Source organism: Loxodonta africana, chromosome 16 (genome assembly GCF_030014295.1).
Source record: "Loxodonta africana isolate mLoxAfr1 chromosome 16, mLoxAfr1.hap2, whole genome shotgun sequence".
NCBI classification, from domain to species: domain Eukaryota; kingdom Metazoa; phylum Chordata; class Mammalia; order Proboscidea; family Elephantidae; genus Loxodonta; species Loxodonta africana.
This window is the reverse complement of record NC_087357.1, coordinates 19,937,913-19,958,793: the sequence shown is the minus strand read 5'-3', so window position 1 is coordinate 19,958,793 and position 20,881 is coordinate 19,937,913. Positions and strand designations below refer to the sequence as shown.

Here is a 20,881-nt window from a genome sequence, read left to right as displayed (position 1 = left end):
ACTAAGTGGCATTAATTACGTTCACAATATTGTGCAACCATTACCACTGTATATTTCTAAAACCCTTTTATCACCTCAAACAAAAACTATACCCATTAAGCAATAACTCCCCACTCCCTCCCACCTTTACCACCTAAAAAAAAAAAAAAACCATTGCCGTTGAGTCAATTCCGACTCATAGCAACCCTAAAGGACAGAGTAGAACTGCCCCTTAGGGTTTCCAAGGAGCGCCTGGTGGATTTGAACTGCCGACCTTTTGGTTAGAAGCCATAGCTCTTAACCACTATGCCACCAGGATTTCACTTTACCCCCTAGTAAACTGTAATCTCCTTTCTATTTCTATGAATTTACCTATTTTAGATATTTCATCTAGATGGAATCTTGTTAATATTTGTTCTTTTGTGTCTGGTTTATTTCATCTAGTGTGTTTTCAAGATTCATCAACATTGTAACATTTATCTGGACTTCATTGCTTTTAATGGCTGAATAGTATTTCGTTATATATATATACACACACACATACACACCACATTTTGTTTATCCATTCACCTGTTGATGGACGTCTGGGTTGTCTCTACCTTTTGGCTATGGTGAATTATGCTGCCATGAACATTCCCATACAACTATCTGTTTGAGTCCCTGTTATCAAGTCTTTTGGGTGTATACCTAGGAGCGGAATTGCTGGGTCATTTGGTAGTTTCTGTGTTTAACTTTTGAGGAACCACCAAACTACTTGCCACAGTGCCTGCGCCATTTTACATTCCCACCAGCAGTGGGTTTCAGTTCCTCCACATGCTTACCAATACTTGTTATTTTCATTTTTTTTAATTAAATTATGGCCATCCTAATGGGTGTGACAGTGGTATCTCATTGTGGTTTTGATTTGCATTTTTCTAATGACTAATGATGTCAGTCAGCTTTTCGTGTGCTTATTGGCCACTTGTATGTCTTTGTAAAATGCCTATTGAAGTTCTTTGCCCATTTTAAATAGGAGCTATGGTGGCGCAGTGGTTAAGCACTCAGCTGCTAACTGAAAGGTCTGCAGTTTGAACTAATCAGCCTTTCTACAAGAGAAGGATGTGGCAGCCTGCTTCCATAAAGATTTACAGCCTTAGAAACCCTCTGGGCAGTTCTACTCTGTCCTGCAGAGTCACTGTGAGTTAGAATTGACTGCAGTGGGTTTGGCACATCTTTAAACTGGGTTGCTTGTCTTCTTGTTGTTGAGTTTTAAGAGTTCCTTATATATCCTGTATGGTAAACCCTTGTTGTCAGGTGCCATCCAGTAGGTTCTGACTCCTAGCGACCCCATGTACAGTAGAATGAAGCACTACATGGTCCTCACCATCCTAAGAGTCATTGATATGCATAAGCCCATTGTTGCAGCCACCGTGTCAGTCCATCTCATCGAGGGTCTTCCCATTTTTTTGCTGACTCTCTACCAAGCATGATGTCATTCTCTAGGGACTGATCTCTCCTGACAACATGTCTGTAGTATGTGAGACATGGTCTCGCCGTTCTTGCTTCCAAAGAGCATTCTGATTGTACTTCTTTCAAGAGAGATTTGTCCGTTCTTTTGACAGTCCATGGTATATTCAGTATTCTCCTCCAACACCACAATTCAAAGGTGTCAGATCTTTGGTCTTCTTTATTCATCATCCAGCTTTCACATGCGTAGGGGGTGATTAAAAACACCATGGCTTGGTCAGGTGTATCTTAGTCTTCAAGGTGATGTCTTCGCTTTTCAACACATTAAAGAGGTCTTTTGCAGCAGATTTGGCCAGTGCACGGCGTCTTTTGGTTTCTTGACTGCTGCTTCCATGGGTTTTGATTGTGGATCCAGGTAAAATGAAATTCTTTACACCTTCTGTCATTTCCTTGTTTATCATGATGTTGCTTATTGGTCCAGTTGTGAGGATTTTTGTTTTCTTTATGTTGAGGTATAATTCATACTGAAAGCTGTGGTGTTTGATCTTCATCAGTAAGTGCTTCAAGTCTTCGTCATTTTCAGTAACCCTTATCAGATGTATATTTGCGAATATTTTCTCCCATTCTGGGAAATGTCTTTCATTCTCTTGAATAGTATTCTTTGATGCACATAAGTTTTGATGAATGTCCAGTTTATGTAATTTTTCTTTTGTTGCCTGAGCTTTTGGTGTTGTATTTAAGAAACCATTTTCAAATCCAGGATCATGAAAAATTTCCCTTATGTTTTCTTCTAAGAATTTTATGCTTTTAGCTCTTAAATTTGGGTCTTTGATCCATTTTGAGTTAATTTTTGTGTATGATGTAAAGTGGTCCAACCTCATTATTTTGCCTGTAGATATTCCGTTTTCTCAGCGCCATATGTTGAAGAGATGGTAGGAGGTTATTAATAAAGATTTATTATAATTGTATATTTCCTGTAAAGCAGTTTTTTTTAATGTTCAGAATTATCCTTCCAAGTGATGCCCTTGCCAAAAAAGCATTTAAAGCTAGGATTTAGGGTATTTTTTTGGTAAATGAGAAAAAAAACAGAGATAGTCTCTTGTTAGATTTTACCTGTGTCTGGCCGTTGCCTTTTTTTTTTTTTTTTTTTTACAGTTTCTTCTCAGTAGTTGAAATAAATGCCAGGGTTAGCACTTTTAAGACTGATCATGTTCCTGTGCTTTTAGAATTTATAAAAAGATAATGGGAATTATCTTTCTATAATAGGAAAATGGGGCAATGGGAAAGCTATCTGCCTCGAAGTAAAGCAGAACTCACTGGGGCCCACCTTAATTTTTCTACCATTCCTTCTTTTACTACTTAAAGATAAATGAAGTGGTCAGCTGGCACCTCTCACAGTACATATGCTATTTATAATGCAACAGTCACAGTTTTGTATGTTCAGTTCACCTGCATTATCATCTCACCAATTGTGAATTATTTGTAGGCTTCCCCCCGCCCCCCGTAATTAATGTTAACTCTTTTTAATTTAGTTTTAGGCTGTTCCAGCATCTGGCCTCCCTATATGTTTGTATTGAGTGGCCTTCTTGTATGTTAAGTATTGCCCCATAGTAGTGAGATCAACCTCTTCTTGTTCGTAATAGCTTCACTTGTCCTGTTAATATTTATACGTAGCTAAGCATTTTGCTTGATGACTCAAGCAACAGAATGAAAAAAATTCACTGATTTATTTCAAGTCTTCTAGCCAGCGGAAGAGTTGAATGGGGTCTCAAATAGTATTTTAAATAGGGCACACATTATAGCAGGGCCAGTGTAGCTGGGTATCAGTCAGTCTTGCAGTGTTGTTTGTTTGTATTTGGACTTTTTCATTAAAAAGTATTACGTAAAGAAAAGTGACCAGAACATAAATTTATAGCTCAGTGAGTTACCACAAAGCTAAGATTTATGCAGCTACTGACTAGTCAAGAATAAAGATTCCCAGAAACCCCTCAGATGCCCCATCCCAGTCACAACTTCATCCCTCCTTTCCAAACATAACTGCCACTTTGACTTCTAACACTTTGGTTATACTTCTAAAACTATCGTAGTTTTGCCTGCTTTGGAACTTTAAATAGATGGTGTCAAACAGTATATATTCTTTTAAGTCTGGATTCTTTTCACTTAGTATGTTTATGAGATTCACCCTTGTTATCTGTTGCTGTGTAATAATTTACTTTCTATTCTAGTCTTGATAGGCAAATGATGCTGCTCTGAATACTTAAAAACAGTTTTTTTAGGAATAGATGGTTTTCACCTCATTGATTTTTCTTTTCTATTATAAAAAAGATAATGAACATTTCCAATGCTCCAAAAGATTCCTTGTCCGTTTTCTAAGACAATCCCCAACCCTCCAGCCCCATAACTATTCTGTTTTCTGTCATCATAGATTGGTTTTGCATGTTCTTGAACTTCATATTAATGGTTTCGTACAGCACATGTTCTTAGGTCTTCTTCCGCTCAGTATGGCTTTGAGATTCCTCCATGTTGTTGCATGTATTGATACTTTAAACTTATTGCTCTGTATTATGCCATTGTTTGAACATACCACTCCACACACACACAAACTCTCTCTTTTGCTGATAGACATTTGGGTTTTCCCATTTAGGGCTTTATGAATAAAATGGCTATGTATATTTTGTACCTGCCTTTGGTTCAGACATGCACTTATTGGATATATACCCAAGTTGAATTGCTGGGTCATAGGGATGGATTTTTATTTAGCTTTACTGGAAATTGCCAAACAGCCTAACTGTTACATGTATAACTGCATTTCCACCAGCATTGTATAAGAGTTCTGCTTGCTTCATATCCTTTGGCTATTCTCGTGAGTATGTAGTGGTATTTCACTGTGGTTTTAATTTAATTACTAATGAGATTCAGCACTTGTTCCTATGTGTTTTGGCCCCTTGGCCATCTTCTTTTGTATATTGTCTGTTCAAGTCTCTTGCTCGTTATTTTCTATGGAGTTGCCTTTTTCTTATTGATTGTATGCGTTCTTTATATACTAAGGAAATGTGCTCTTTTTGGGGCTATATTTATTGCATGTATCGTCTCCTACTATGTGACTTGCCTTTTCCTTATTTGTGACTTTTGCAAAACAAGAGTTCTTAGATTTAATTTAATTCAGTTGATCAAGTCTTTTTCTCAATGGGTAGTCGTTTTAGTGTTAAGTTTAAGAAAACTTTTCCTATACCAAAGCCGTGAACATATGTTACTATATTATAGAACCTTTATTGCTTTGTCTTTCACATTATATGTACCATCAGCCTGGGTTGTAACATTCTATTTTTTCCTATGTGGCTTTCCAATTGACCCAGGACTTTCCCTCATTGCCCTGTGTTGCCTCCTTTGTCACAGGCTAAGCACCATATGTACATGGGTTTGCTTTGGTTTGTTTTGTTACATTGGTCTATTTATGTCTTTGTGCTAGCATCAAACTGTCTTAATTGCTATAGCCTTAATACCTGGGAGGGCAAATCTTCCCACCCTATTTCTTACAAACTTTTGCCATAGGTTTTTGTTTGTTTGTTGTTTTTTAATAGCCCTTTTTATCAAAGTAAGGAAGTTGCCTTCTATTCCTGATTTGCTGAGTTTTTTTTTTGTAATCATGAACAAACATTGAATTTTATCAAATGCATTTTCTGCATGTGTTGACTTTTCTCCTTATTCTAATGTTAAACTAACTTTACATTTCTAGAATAAACCCATCTTGGTCATGATGTGTTACCTTTTATATAAATTGGATTTGGTTTGCTAATATTAGCTTAGGATATTTGCATATGTTTCATGAGTGAAATTACCCTATGTTTTTCCTTTCTCTTAATGTCTTTGTTATCAAGGTTATGCTGACCTTGTAAAGTATTTTCTTTTATCCTCTGGAAGATTTTGCATCAAATTAACATTTCTTTTTTAATGTTTGGTAGAATCACTGATAAAGACATCTAGATCTGGAGTTTTCTTTGTTAAGAAGGTTTTAAATTATAGATTGGGTTTTGTCACTAGTTATCAAACTTTTTTTTATTATTCTGATGTAATTCTAGATAATTCCCCCCACCGGAATTTGTACGTTTCATCTAAATTTTCAAACTAATTGGTATAAAGTTGTTTATAATGTCCCCTTATGATCATACTCTTTGTTTTGAAATAATATCAAACTTACATAAAAACTGCAAAGAATAGAAGAAAATAACTTTTCCTGAACCACCCAAGAGCAAGACGCAGCCCTGCCACCCCCAAATACCAAAGCGTACATCTTCTAGATAAAACGCTGTCCTGCGTAACTACAGCTCAACCGTCAAATCAGGAAGTTAACATCAATACATTTCTGTAATCCAATTCAGAGACCCCATTTATTTTTAGAGGCAGCTTTTCTTGAGATAAAAATTGATGTACAAAAATCTGTACACTTTGTACAATTTGATAAATTTTGGCATTGGTATTCACCCATGAAGCCATCACCACAATCAAGAGAGTGAACATGTGTATCGCCGACAAGCTTCCTCACTCCCCTTTGCAAACACTCGTTTATGGTCTGTTTAGAGTTAATGTTTGTATGTGGCATGAAGTTGAATTTGAGTTCATTTATTTGCATACGGATATCAAATTGTGTCAGCACCATTTGTTGTAAAGCCGTCCTTTTCTCCCCTTGGCTTTGTACCTGTGTGAAGAAACATTGTACATGCCAGTGTCTGTTTCTGGGGCTCTTTCTCTGTGTAATTCCCTCAGATTCTTTCTGTTGCTGCTTCTCCACATTCTGATCTCTGTTTCCTAAATTCAGCGAGATCACTGTGGACCGTTTGAGATCCGCCTCCCTGTACCAGAATTCAGAAGGTGCTTCCCGCAGAAAGCCAGCGTGATGATGGAGCTTACCTTGTTTGTTTCCCTTCTCTTAGGGATTAGAGTCCTAGCCTGTTGTCTTCTGTCTAACACAACTGTTTAATGTATTGTCCAGTTTAAAAGCTGATGATGGTGTCAGGCTTGTCAGGTACCTGTTCCTCTGTCGAGTTTGAGTGTTGTTTTTAGCTCCACACCACAGTTTAGTTAAGTACCGCTATTATGTTGTAGGTTCCCTGGAAGAGTCAGTAAATTTTAAACAAATAATCACGTGTAACATGACCTTGTATATGTTGGTTTCATGAGAAGGACTTTAAAAAATTAATTTCAAATGAATACTGTCACATCGATGGTTTATTAATTTACTAAACAAAAAATAATTATTTCAAGTCCTGTGCCACTTGTACCATAGCTGTCTTCTTTCATCAAGTGTTCTCGTCGTTTGGCTAGTTACTGGATATTCTTTCTTTTAATCCTTTGGAGGTAGATTCCCTATTCTTAGAATCCTTTGGAGGGACATCAGTTATTATGTGGATTAGACTAATAGCATGTTTTAGACATGAGCAGCATGCTTCTGTGCACATTCCTGTTCCACATCTCCCACCCATAGTAATGTCTTTTTTCCGTTGAGATAAAATCCACATACAATAAAATTCACCATTTTAAAGTGTACAGTACAATTTATTGGTTTACAGTATATTCACAGTGTTGTGAAGCATCACCACTATCTAATACCAGATCATTTTCATCATACCAAAAAGAAACCCCATACCTGTTAAGGGGCCTCTCCTTCCCTCAGCCCCTGCAGCCACTAATCTGGTTTCTGTCTGTCTGGATTTACCTACACTGGACATTTCGAATGAATGGAGTCATACAGTATATGGCCTTTTGTGTCTGGCTTCTTTCACTTAGCATAGTGTTTTGAGGCTCATACATGTTGTGACATTCCTTTTTATGGCTGATTAAGATTGCACTGGCTATAGGAGCCTTGTGGCAGAGTGGTTAAGAGCTTGGCTGCTAGCCAAAAAATCAACAGTTCAAATCCACCTGCCGCTCTTTGGAAACCCTATGGGACAGCTCAGCTGTGAGCTGGAATTGACTTGATGGCAATGAGTTTTGGTTTATTTGGTTTGTGGGGCTATCCTATTTAAATATGTAAGAAGAAAAACGGTCTTTTAAGGAGCTTAGAATTTCATTGGTGAGATAATAGCTACACATATGTGACAGTTAAAGATTATATATGATTAATTGGGATGAATAACACAAATGCCTGAGATGCTAAGTCTGAGAAAGGAGACACCGTGGCAGAAGAGGAACAGAAACTGAGCTTTGGTAGATGGACAGTTTTTGGAAGGTGGGGGAGGAAGAAGAATGTTTACTGTCATCTCGCAGGAAGGAGTATCAGTAACATAGAGCAACCTAGGCAGGACAAGGGACTACATATCTGCAGCATAAGGAGACCAGCCTAGCAGTAGAAAGCTATTCTGTCTTGTTTTAAGATGTGCAGCTGGCTAAATTATGAGCTATTTCAATTTTATCAACTATAGTATTTTCAACAATTTCTCAGTACGGTGGTGGCACTGGCTGCCTAGATTTGGACATCTTAGTTTGCATACCTAAGGTACTGCCACCAGTATGTTTTAATGTTGCAGTAGAGTAAGAATTTTTCATGGGAAAATCCTCATTTATGTTACGAGATACATCTGTTGGAGAAGCAGTGTGAACAGAACAGCCATGGGAGTGAGAGTTGCCTGTGTGAAGCCCCTAGGTGTTAGGAGCAGTTCCTTTGAGTTCTGTTGCTCTTCCCTGTCTGTTTGAGGCCTGTAGATTCTGGTCTTTTGTTCAATGCTTGGCTTGTAGGGATCAAGGTCACACTGAGGTTAAGGCTGTGTTGGTGTTCAAAGCTGAGCACAGTATCCTGTGCTGGCTTTTTAATTTAAATTCTGGCATTAAAACAGTACTTCAAAGCACGTTGATTAGCTTTTGTTTAATATTGTTCACATAAAATCAGATTTAACTTGTATATACCAGAATAAAAACTGCTTAAAACAAATTTCCCATGAAGTGAAGTGAAAAGTACTGTAATTTCTTTCCATTGACTGTGACCTAAAGAAGTTATGGGATCTTTCCATGATTTAGTTTATTATTGAATATCAAGTATGTATAAAAATTCATACATAAGTATGTATGAAAATCCCACATAATTGAATGTCAGTGTGTTATTTCATTCTTAAAATTATAGAATTGTAGTATAGCATCTTTTCTTTGAAAGAGTATCAAACAATAGCTAAAAACAAGATTAAGTGGCAGATATTGGAAGATTTATATCTGTTCATTCAAATTTTATTAAATCACTGCTTTAAAAAATGCTTAGCATGCGTGCGAAAATCCTTGCTGTGTATATTCTCTTTCTGTGCTGGCCCATTTTTGAGGCAAAAGTCAGATTCCTGTTGTGAGTGTTCATTTAAAAGAGCAGAGAAATTCCAGGAGCCGGGGAGGAGGGCGTGGTTTGCAGATAAATAAAACTTTACTTGGAGGCAGAGCTGAATGTGAGTGTGTAAAATGTATAATAGAATTGTTTTGAAAAATTTGAAGTGAAAATTAAAATGGATAACACTTGATAATCTTCAGTACCACATTAATTTGAGGTTATTAATGTATTAAATGCCTGGAGAAATTTAGAAAAGGACTTAATGGGTATTCGTTTCCTTCGTTTCAGATCACCTGATTATTGCTCACTGCAGATCCATTGCTATAGCTAGTGTGACTCTCTTCTCTGGTCTTATAAAGTCCGTAGTAAGAGCCACCTAGATGCGTGGAAGATGCCTGGTTCATTTTTATTGGGGGAAAAATGAAGCAGAGGAAAGCTTGTCTTACTGATGAATAATGGAACACTTTCCTGCCCTTTGATCTTATCAGTTTGTTTTGTTTATCTCAAGGTAGAATTTGGCCTATAAAACACACACTGTAGTACGTAGTTTGTTAAAAAAAAATTTTTAATTGAATTTTCAGAATCATTGGTGTGATGAAAATAGCATACGTGCTTCTGTGGTTGATTTAGTATCATTTTTCTTCATTTTTGGCAGATAAAATAACACAAGAAGATATCGAAGGCATTCTACAGAAATTTACTGGGAATATAATGCAAGTACCCCCCCTGTAAGTTCCATTATGAATTGAATAATTGGTGCAAACAATTAATGTGCTTGGCTACTAAACAAGAGGTTGGAGGTTCAAGTCTATCAAGAGGCACCTTGCAAGGAAGGCCTGGTGAGGTACTTCCAAAAAGTCAGCCAGGTCTCCTCTGACACACACGGGGTTGCCCTGAGTCAGAGTTGACTTCACAGCAGCTGGTGATGATGAACGTCACTTTAACTAAAATAAATGGGTTCCTTTTTCTATACAGTGAGGCAGGTTTTAAAGCTGACATAACAAATGATCAAATAAAGGTGAGCCTGCTTTATGCAGGGTGCGGAGCTTCCTAGACTCTCTAAAACGCAGGGAAATGTGGCCTGTTCTCTCCCTGGATGCTGCCATAGCTGGACATCTGTGCTAGTCCACTGTACTGGTTTTTTATTCCATCTGTAGGCATCAGGGTATGTCCTGGAGCCCAGGGATGTCACTTTTGCTCAGAAATGCTGTGAAGGGACCAGTCCAGTCTGGTAAGAGGGTCACAGACGTGTATCCTTGTCCTAACGTGCACTGCGTGTCAGGTGTGGGCACCGTTCCGTTTGGGCCCCTAATCTATCTTCACTGTTCTCTGTGACAAAACAGATGGAAGTTATAATTCGTTACAAGTGTAAGTGTATTGATGCCACATTTTTTGTGTATGTTACCATTCAAGCAAATCACTTCTTGTTTGTTGTTACTTTTTTTATTGTGATAGGATGTGTCAGGATAAGTTACTGACATTTCTTTTTGAATTTAGTATGTATTTTGTATTAGAAAAAGTCTTGGTTTCTTCAAGAACATTTAAATATCTAGTGGAGAAATGTTTCTTCATGATTTTGCCTCAAATGTAAAGATACTAAAAAATGTAGCCAGGTCTGTGTAAACATTATTTTGGATCATTATTGTTACAATGCTGTCATATTTAGAAGGATCATTTTAGATTTTCTTCTCCATGGATGTCCCAAGGTTTTGTGGTCTAATAAAATTTTATCACATAAAGATTTGTTAAGTAGATCGTTTACTAATTAGCTTTTTAGAAATGTTTTGGTAGCTTTTATATGAAAGTTAATACTGTCGTACTAGAAATTGTTTCAAGGAAATGCATATAGCCCTGATCATTGTGACCAGAGGCTACTAAGCTCCCTGTGCTCTTAATCCAGAATAAGGAGTAGTGAAGAACAAATGTGACTAGACTATCTCTCAGGAGATGATTAAAGGTTAAAATTGACAAACATTGGTCATTGAGTACTAGGATGAGATACATTAGCCTCTGACACCGCTGTGAAGTAGATTGGGAGAAGAAACTTGTCCGTTTTTAGGAAGGATTTCCAATTTGCGGGGCGACTGCTGCTGCTGTTGTAGTATTTGCCATTGAGTTGACTCCACTCCATGGTGACCCCATGTACAACAGAATGAAACACTGCTTGGTCCTGCACCATCCCCATGATTCCTTGCTGGTTGGCTAATGTTCTGTTGTGATCCATAGCAATTTTTTGGCTGATTTTTGGATGTAGATCGTCAGGCCTTTCTTCTTACTCTGTTTTAGTCTGAAAGATCTGCTAAAACCTGTCCAGCATTATAGCAACACACAAGCCACCACAGTATGACAAACTGACAGATAGGTGATGCTTGCGCTTAGAGTGCGTTGGCTGCGAATCAGACCCGGGCCTCCCACACAGGAGGCGAAAATTCTACTACCGGTCTATCCGTGGATGCCTCGAAGGGTTGCTGGTTATCCTGTATTTCCATGCTGTAATCTGGAATTACTCTCTCTCAGTTCCCCTTTCTCTCTCTCTGCCTCTCTTATATTGCAAGCTATTCTGCATTAAAGAAGGATGGACAGAGACTTTCAACTTTGATGAAGAGAGGTGAAGCAGTAGAAGCAAAACCTGCCAGGCCAGTTACTGTGTACAGTATCTCCCTTCAAAAATTCCAGCCTCCATTTTTCACATTAGGTAAGGAGAACTTTGAAATAATTTGTATTTATGTGTACCTTTATTTTGTATTTGGTTATTTTTTTATAACTGTAATGGATCCCTAGGATATTGGAGATTTTTTTGAAATTTGAATTTAAGAAACATTAGAATTTGCTTATCTTTTCTGATAATACATTTCATGAGATAGCTATATGGAGGTTCAGAATGTTTTTTAAATAGGCTGAGTTTTCCATATATTGTATTGTGTTATCTTACTATAAAGTTGGAAGTACTGTATCTTAGAGCTCTGTGGGAAAGAATAGGTGGTGGTGGTTGTTAGCTGCCGTCAAGTTGGCCCCGAACTCATGGCAAACCCATGCACCGTGGAGTGAAACTTTGCCTGCTCCTGCGATCCCATGATTGGTTGGGGACTGGACCAAAGAGTAGGTAAAGGAATATATATTTTTAAAATTTTAGACTTTATATTTTGTAATCTTGCAGGTACTTCTTCCCCATATATGCTAGTACCTTCATCGTTTAAGTTCAGTTTCAGAATTGATAATAGTTTCTCCTTTTAACACAAAGCATTTTGAGTTTTGAGACAAGAAATTCTGAGAGTGGAGTGATACTTCCCTCCTTTTTGTCACCTAAAATTTATTACTAAAAAAAAAAGAACCTGAAAATATGGGAAAAATGGGTAAGGCAAAAATGAATTCTTGGATATGTGGTTGAATTTTAATTTACATTATCAATTTCAAATATAGATTGTATTTTGAAAGAAATTTAAAAACCAAAAAGTTTGTTTCTGTTCTTTGGAAATTTTATGATCTTCCTGGCTGCAGAAAGTAGCTGGAGCCCTGTACATACAAGAGCTGTGAAGAGTCCAAAGTTGAAGTTTTTAATCCATAAGACCCCCTTAAATTAACCCTACCCTTTATTTCATGGTACATACTGGATAGGATTCACTATAGTAGTAATTTCTCAGAGCTTTTTTTCCCCTGAACTTACTGCTCTTTTCCGTTAGCATTATTATTTAATCTGTATTAAATTCCTGTAGAATGTGATTTTGTACAATTAAAGTCACTACTTTTTTTGTTTCCTGAATTTAAAATGTTGGACAGATAATGATAAAAACACACTAAAAAATGCTGTGTTCCATTCCATGAAAATGCAGCAGATGGGTTGGCAAAGTAGATGGTATCTTTGAAAGTAAGAAAAACTCAAATTTTTCCAACTGCCTTGAAGTCATAAATACTTTATTTTTGATTATAATAGGCCAAAGGTTCTGTCTTTTGGCCAAAGTCAAATAGAATGCAAGAATGCTGGCACACCTAGCTTACAGATCCCAGGGCTCATGGTTCATGTCCGCAGTGGGGGGAAAAATAATTCCCAGGTGCTGAGCTTTGATTAATTCCCCCAAATGGCTTTATCTGTACGGTACAACTAGAAACAGCTGGAATGTAGTCCTTTTTTGTGGAAATACAGCAGCTCTTTTCAGAAGATCTTGTATATGAATAAAAAGGATCAAAAGAGTGATTTTTTCCAGTCCCAGGCTTACATAGATTTCAAGAACTGTCACTGACCCACAGTCCTGCTCTCAACCAGTACTCATTTGTCTTATGAAGTCTTAGAAGAAGGTTAGATGTGCATTCAGTTCTGGGACATCTATAATTTTAATGGTTATGATTTCTTCAGGAATATTTCTCAGAGAACATTTAAATTTGCTGAGCTCTCTGTGTAATGTATTACCCTCAGCATGATTCCTGTCACTTTGTAAAGGTTCTTTTGTTTGTTGTGTTTTTTGAGTGTACAAATCTGAATATTTAAAAAAAATCTGCAGCTCATGATAGCAAAGCTGAGATATCTGCCATTTAAAACCTATTAAATGAACAAGGCTGAAGTATTAAAGTGCTGTGACTTGCCAGTTAATTTAAAATGTGTTCATGAGTTTCTGCTGTTTGCTTTCTGCATGCTCTGACTTTTCAATCTCACACATATGCTACCGGATGAATAATTTATGTTTTAAGCACATAAATATTTTATCACTTGGTTGTTTGCCTAGTGCATTTTTACATTTGTTTAGGGGCACCATTTCTATGTAAAGTGGATTTCATAGGAGGTTGGCAATTTACCATGTCACTGTTAACATTCCAGATGTTGAATGTGGCGGAGGTTTTTATATCAGAAGCTTGGTCAGTGACATTGGCAAAGGTAAGTATGAAAAGGAATTATGAATATCATTTAGAGAGTAATACTCCTTTTTGATAGGAAGAGGGGATTTTCTGTTTTACATATCTCTGAAGCCTCGCCTTAGAAACTAAACTCTTGGGGCCTTCAGCTTTAGAAGCGTTTTTGTATATGGCACGCAGTTATCAGCATCAGCAGCTGTAGTGCAGTGCTCGTAATGGGAGAGAGGAGAAAGAGAGGATCAGAAAGTGGAAGTAATGAGTATAAAGGCCGAAATTTTTTCAAGTACAAAATATTTTGACTCGAGGTAGGGATCAGGAAAAAAAAAAATTCCATCTAAAAGTTATTTTCATTAATACACATAAAATTTTACTTTAAATACTGGAAGTGATAGTCTTCGAAACAGCCAGAAAGTTACAGTTCTGGCTCTGTCATTTATTGGCAGTTGTGACACTGGATAGGCCATACTACCTCATGTGCAAAGTGGTGAGGGTAATAAGAAAAATATGTGTAAGTTCTTTGTAGACTTTATAAAGCAGTTTTGTAAAGCAAGCTATTAATTATTATTTTGCTACTTAATCGTTTCTTCATCTCAAGGCTCTTGGTTCCTATATTGGATTGCTACAGTTTTAGAGTGGTTTTGAGAGGTTTAAATTGAGTTCTTCTGTCACTTGAAACGTAATAGACGGTAAAACGCTGACTCTTTATTTTGTGGATTTTTTTTTTTTTCCATCTTGTGTTGCTGTAGAACTCTCTTCCTGTGCCAATGTGCTAGAGCTGACCCGAACCAAACAGGGACCATTTACACTAGAAGATCATGCCCTTCCTGAAGAGAAGTGGACCATTGATGATATTGCACAGGCTCTCGAGCTCTGCTCCTCTCTTCTCCCAGAAGAGACGGGACTTAAAAAACCCAAACCTGAGGAGCCTAAGGAAGAGAAAGAAGAGTCTAAAGAACAGGCCTTGAGCTGTGAATGTGTATCATTAAATGAGGTGAAGGTAGAGGAGAATGTAATTCAGACATGTTAAAATTGGCCTGGCTTTTTTCCACCTGCATGAAGAAAGCAATCCATTACTTATAGTTTCTATAGGGTACAGTTCATCTGCTAGAAATTATAAATGGCTTGTTCAGTTCTTTGCTGTATTATGGAATGTTCTTTTAGGATGTTTTTATGTTGTTTCTGAATTTGGTCTCTCTTCAAAGTTTTTTCCTGGGAAAAGTTAAACAAATTTTCTAATCAAAGTAAAAAGAAATGTGGAGCTACGTGTGACTTCGGTTTCACAAAAGTGAACGTAACTTAATGTTATTTTGACTTCCTGGTGGCTCCATGTTGTATTGAAATTCGTTTTTTACCTGTGTTTGAAATGGCCATCACTTAACTCTTGGTGTCTTGGAGAGTTTATTTTTATTAAGAACATTTCTTTGATAAGACCGCACTCATCTAGTAATAGCTGTGTTTGTTTAGATCTTGAAAACTAATAAATTTTTATAATAAATATTTGTAAGTGAACCATATCATTACTGCTACCACTAACAGGATATAAGCAAAAGACTAAATGTTTAATTAAATTCACCTCTGCTCTACCATTGGTGCAGAGGACTGCTCCAGTGGCTTGTATTTTGGCAGCTATGAGATTTCTTCCTGGTAATTTCATCAGCACGGTTGACCACTTTTTACCAAGTTACTACATAGCATAATATTTTTAATTTAAACTAAAGAATGAGTCTTCAGTTAAAAATGTATTTCTCCATCCTTTACTAAACTTTCTTTATATCTCTTTATAGGGCATTGATTCCCGTGACATCGTTTTTTTAGTTGTTTGCTCTGTCAAGTGATATTTATAGACTTTGAGATAGCTGCCCTGCATTTCCACTTAATTTCTTCTGCTCTAAATATTAACAGTTATTCTCAAACGTTTTCATTCATATGGTTTATTGAAAGTTCCCTATCCTGCCTTACCATAATTTTGAAAACAGTTGCATAACAACATAGTAAATTTCATATGTAATTAGTGCTTCATATAGGAAAGTATAATATGTAGCCAGTCTGTTGTAAAAGCTTAAATCCCTCTTCATTTATCAAATATAGTTTAAAAGGGAAAAAACATTAAAAGTTCCATAAAACAGGAGTTTTTTTTTTTTTTTTTTCATTTTATGGATTGACTTTTCTATTAAAGGTGGTTGTCAGCTTGCAACTTCTAACTCAAAATTTTAAAATATGTAAACCGAAGGGGTTTTGTTTGTGGTTAGTATGATACAAATGCAATATGAAAAGCTGTGTGCTTCAGTAGAGCATTTCAGCATATTGGCAAATTTTAAGTGAAAACGTTAAAACTAGTTCTTAGTATGACACAGAAGATTATAAGGAAGAGTTTGATTTTGTGATGCATTGACATAAAAGTACCAAACATACAAAGCCGTAAATTGAAAGTTTACAGTTTACTTACTCATATCTAAGTACCCTGTAGTTTGTGTCAACAAGAAATGGCAGTGGCTGTCTCTGGTTATTAGAACCGCCCAGGTGACTACGTGTCTTCATGCATTGCCAGTTAAGGTCCGAATAGAGGAATATTTAGATTTTAGAAAACAGCTATGGTATTTTTGCTGTATTTCTCAACTTAAAAACTGACGTGTATAATTTACTAATGGAGAAAAGTAGAGATTTTTTTCAGAAGACAAGTGGCTTTTTAAAATGATAACCAATCTTTTTTTATTTTTATTTTTATTGACAACATCGGGGAAAATTCACCAAAAGAAAAAATTACCCATAATCCTCACTGTTCTAGTGAAATGATTTCAGAATTTTAATTTTTATATTTTGTTCCCTTTTTTGTTCACATGATTGCAGTCTTAAGGTACCTGCAATTTTCATTTGATTAGCTTTTTCGTTTTGTTATCTCTTTATTTGTACTTTGTTTTGATAATTATTTGAATCACATCGTACTCATATATTACAATTGAAGTCATTTCCCTGTTGCTGAACCATTAAGTGAGTTGTTTTCAATTTATTAGAATAAATTCCTGGGGGTGGGATTATTAAGTGAATAATACCATCAGTTTTCAGGTTCTTAATATGTTTGCCTTATTGCTTTTCTCAGAGAATTGTAATATTTTAGTGTCACCATTGGAGTATATCAGTTTCGCTGAAAGTTTGCAGCTTTGGGTGGGGGGTGGGGTGTTAAGTGTTGTTGCTAATTTAGTATAAGGGAAAGTTCAAAAGTTGCTTTAATTTGTTTTTCTTTGATTTCTAGCAAGCATGAACATTTTTCCATATTTTAATTCACAATTTAGTATTTGATTTTGTGTGACTTGTCTGTGTACTTTGTTCATTTATATAAACAATTGTCTTAACGGTTTCTTTATACATTTGAATGAGTTCTTTATGCAGTAAATACTTGATAGAAGTATTTTTCATAGCCTGTTGTCTTTTTTATTTTAGCTTTATTTTCCTTTTGCTAACTAAATTTGCTAATTTTTATAATCTCCCCCTTTTATAGTTGTCAGATTTGAGTATGAATAAAGTTTATTGAAACTTAAAAAACATATCTTAGTCTTAACTCTCATAAGCACCTGAAACTGATGAGGATGCTCTGAACAAGTTAAAACTTATCTTTAAAACACATTTGTATTCTCCTGAGTCTGGCATTTAAGTGCCAACTTTTTTTCTATTTTAATCAGAATATTAAAATATTTGTGCCTTATGTGTTTCTAGGCTTCGATCTTCATGACATAATAAAGTTGTTTTACTGATTTTAAAAATTAGAAATTCCTGAAAATGTTTCAACTTAGAATATCCCAAATTATTTTGACACTAAGTTTTTTTTAATCAGTCTGAAAAATCTTATTGTCCTAATTTGAAAGTTATCAAAAGTGGTCATAGAATTATATTAATGGCTTTAAAATCTATGAGCATTAAAGTAATACGAATTTGCTTTTCACTACTTCCAAACTGAAACTTGAATAAGGGCTAAACTCATATTTTCTATATTAACTGGATCTTTTCTTCTTAAATACTCGAATTAATAAAAGCCACTGACCTGTCATCAGAAATGATTCATTATATTAAAAAAGGATGCTTTATATCAGCTGCAGTACGTTTTATGCCTCTGACCATTTTGAACTTTGTGTTATACTTAAAATGGCATTTAGAGGTTCAATTAGATGTTGAATTGTTCTGTGTCAAAGGAAGAAAGTCATTTGCCTTAAATCAGTGATATATATAATAGAAAAAAAACGTGATTCCAAAAGCACTGTGAAATGGTGAAACGTTTTAACCGAGGAAGATCGTAGACAGGAAGTTTATGCACTGAAGTGATTACAATGGCCTTGTAGTGAAATTTAAATAGAAGGCTTGTCTCAAAAGTATTTCTTAACGGTACATGTGATTACTGTTCGTTACATACTTTTCATTAAGCACTTACTGCGTGGCACTTGAATCAGTAATACCTCCATATTTTCAGTTGGGGAGCTAAAATTCTCTCCATGGAGAAGAATATCTTCAGATGGCTGTTTATAAATGAATGATACCAGTAGAAAAATTGAAGTCAAATTATTATTTTGCTCCTTACCCATAACCCTTAAAATAGAACAAATTTGGATTATGTCCTTTTATACAGATTATTTCTGTCTCATCAGTTTTTAACCCTAGGCAAATCACTTAATTCTTTTTGAGCCTCAGTTTTCTCATCTTTAAAACAAAGGGGTGGGACCATTCCATCTCGATGGACCTAAAGCAGCAGGCTGCTAAGTGTAGGTCATTTGTACTTTGCTCAGGACTTGTTTTTCAGGAGCCTTGAATAATCTTCTCATTCATCAATTCTGGAAAATTTCCATCGTGTAACTCTTTGAATATTGTATCTCTTCCAGCCCATCCTATGAAATTTAGTCTTATTTTCTGTATCTAACTACAATTTCATAATTTCTCTTTATTCCGCTATGCTGCATCCTGGGACATTTCCTTGAATCTTATAAGTAATTCCCTCTTCTGCTATTTTAATTTACTATTTTAACTATCTGAGTATTTATTTCAATAACAATTTTTTTCTCAAAATCTTTGCAGATTATTCTTTCCGTAGGGTTTTAAGATACATAATTTTATTGACATTTAATATACATGCAGGAAATTGTGCATAAGTGTACAGTGTAATGGGTTTTCACAAACCAAACACCTAACCAGCACCCACATCAAGAAACAGAACATTGCTAGTCCCCCAGAAGCCTTCTAGAAGCTCCTCTAGTCGTTAGCCACCCCACTGCACCACCAAAGGTAATCCCTCTCTCGTACAGATTTGCTAGTTCTGTCTGCTTTATACTTTATACAAATAAAAACTATATATATTCATGTCAGCTGTTTTTGCTCATTATTATGTTTGTAACCAAAAGGTCAGCAGTTCGAATCCACCAGATGCTCCTTGGAAACCCTATGGGACAGTTCTCCTCTGTTCTGTAGGTTCGCTAGGAGCTGGACTCAACAGCAACTGGTTACATTTGAAGGTTCTTCTCTTCTGTTGCATATGGTCGTAGACCATTCTTTCGCATTTTTGTTTAGTATTCCATTGTGTGAACACGCCACCATTTATCCGTTTTACTGCATGATGTTCATTCACTTGGTTAGCTTCCAGTTTGGGCTATTTTGAATAGTACCTTTATGAATAATCTAGTGTGTATCTCAATTGTATATGATTCTATCTAAAAGTAGAGTCTAAGTTACAGAGTATACATACGTTTTCATGACTGCAAATGAGGTGCAGTGGTCAGGAATCAAACCCAGATTTCCCACACAGGGAAAATTCTACCACTGAACCATCCTTTAGGTGTTTTCTTTAGGGCTGAATATTTCTTAGTATTTCATTATATTTCCACTAGTGGCTTCTTAGTTATACCTCTTTAAAAATTTTTTTTTTTAGTAGTTGCTCTAGGATTTATAACAGTGAAACCTGTGACTGCGGAAACTCAACAGGACTGCCTAGTTTTTCTGGGTCTTGCAAGTTTTCTGCCTTTGGTAGGGTACAGTCTTACCACTTTTCTGTCACTTGTTTTAGTAGAAAATATTTGAGTTTTCCTTCTCTCACAGGTTTCCACCTTATGTAGATTCCAGCATTTGAAGCTTGTACTCTACATCTACATCTTTATCACAGGTTACCTTCAAAGAGTATTGTACCATCTCACATATAATGTAAGAACTTTACAATAGTTACTTCTGTTCCTTCTCTCATCTTTTGTGTTGTCTTGATACATTTTATTATTTACATATGTTATGTAAACCCTATACATTCTTTTTGTTTTTTTACTTTCTTTAGACTACTGGTCAACAAACTTTTTTTGTTAAGGGTTAGATGGTAAATATTTTAGGGTTTGTGGGCTATGTGGTTTCTGTGCAACTTTACTCACATTGCAGCATGAAAGCAGCATAGACAATATACATAAATGAATAGGTGTGGGTATGTTCCAATAAAGCTTTATTTACAAAAAAAAAAAAAAAAAAACCTATTGCCATCGAGTGGACTCTGACTCATCGTGACCCTGTAGCCCAGAGTAGAACTGCTCCATAGAGTGCCTGGAGGATTGAACTGCCAGCCTCTTGGTTAGCAGCTGTAGCACTTAGTCACTATGCCACCAGGGTTTCCATATATTTACAAAAGGCATGTAAATATTTGGCCCCCATGCTGTAGTTTGCCAATCTCTGCTTTAGACTCATTTATCTTCTAAAGAGATTAAAGGTAATAAAATATATATTTATTCACATTTTCACCATCTTGGTGCTCTTCGTTTATACAAATAGAAAGTTCTATCTGATATCATACTCCTTCCTGAAGAACTTTAATACTTCTTAGAGCCCAGGTCTGTTAGCAGTGAGTTTTCTCAGTTACTGTTTGTCTGGAAAAGTTTTTATTTCACTTCATTTTTGAAAGATATTTTTGCTGGTTATATACATCTGGATTATTAAATTTGTTATTTGGTGGTGGTGGTGGTGGTTTTCAGTGCTTTAACCATATCACTCAATTATCTTTTGGCCTGCATACTTTGACTGCCTTCAAGATTTTCTCTTTGTATTTGGTTTTCAGCAGTTTGACTCTAGCTAGGTATGTGTGTGTGTTTTGTATTTATTCTTTTGGGGCCTCTGAGTTTCTTGCATCTTTGGTTTGTTTTCATTCTTCAATTCTGGAAAATTCTCAGCCATTTAAAAATATTTCTGAGGCTGTGTGCTTTCTCCTCTCCTTCTGGAACTCAAATGATAGGTACACTCAACCATTTGATATTGGCACACAGCTCTTGGATGCTCTGGTTTTTTGTTTGTTTGTTTGTTTAA

The 20,881-nt window shown here is 36.0% G+C and overlaps 1 protein-coding gene across 1 annotated transcript in view; it reads left to right on the top strand.

Moving 5' to 3' along the window:
• Nucleotides 1-20,065, top strand: part of TRUB1 (TruB pseudouridine synthase family member 1) — a 31,669-nt gene extending 11,604 nt beyond the window's left edge. The window contains exons 5-8 of the mRNA XM_010588971.3: nucleotides 9,384-9,456; nucleotides 11,284-11,423; nucleotides 13,539-13,595; nucleotides 14,320-20,065. Coding sequence (XP_010587273.1) covers nucleotides 9,384-9,456; nucleotides 11,284-11,423; nucleotides 13,539-13,595; nucleotides 14,320-14,600 — 551 coding nt within the window. The 3' untranslated portion in view covers nucleotides 14,601-20,065. The remainder of the gene's footprint in view (nucleotides 1-9,383; nucleotides 9,457-11,283; nucleotides 11,424-13,538; nucleotides 13,596-14,319) is intronic.
• Nucleotides 20,066-20,881: the final 816 nt, after the last annotated feature.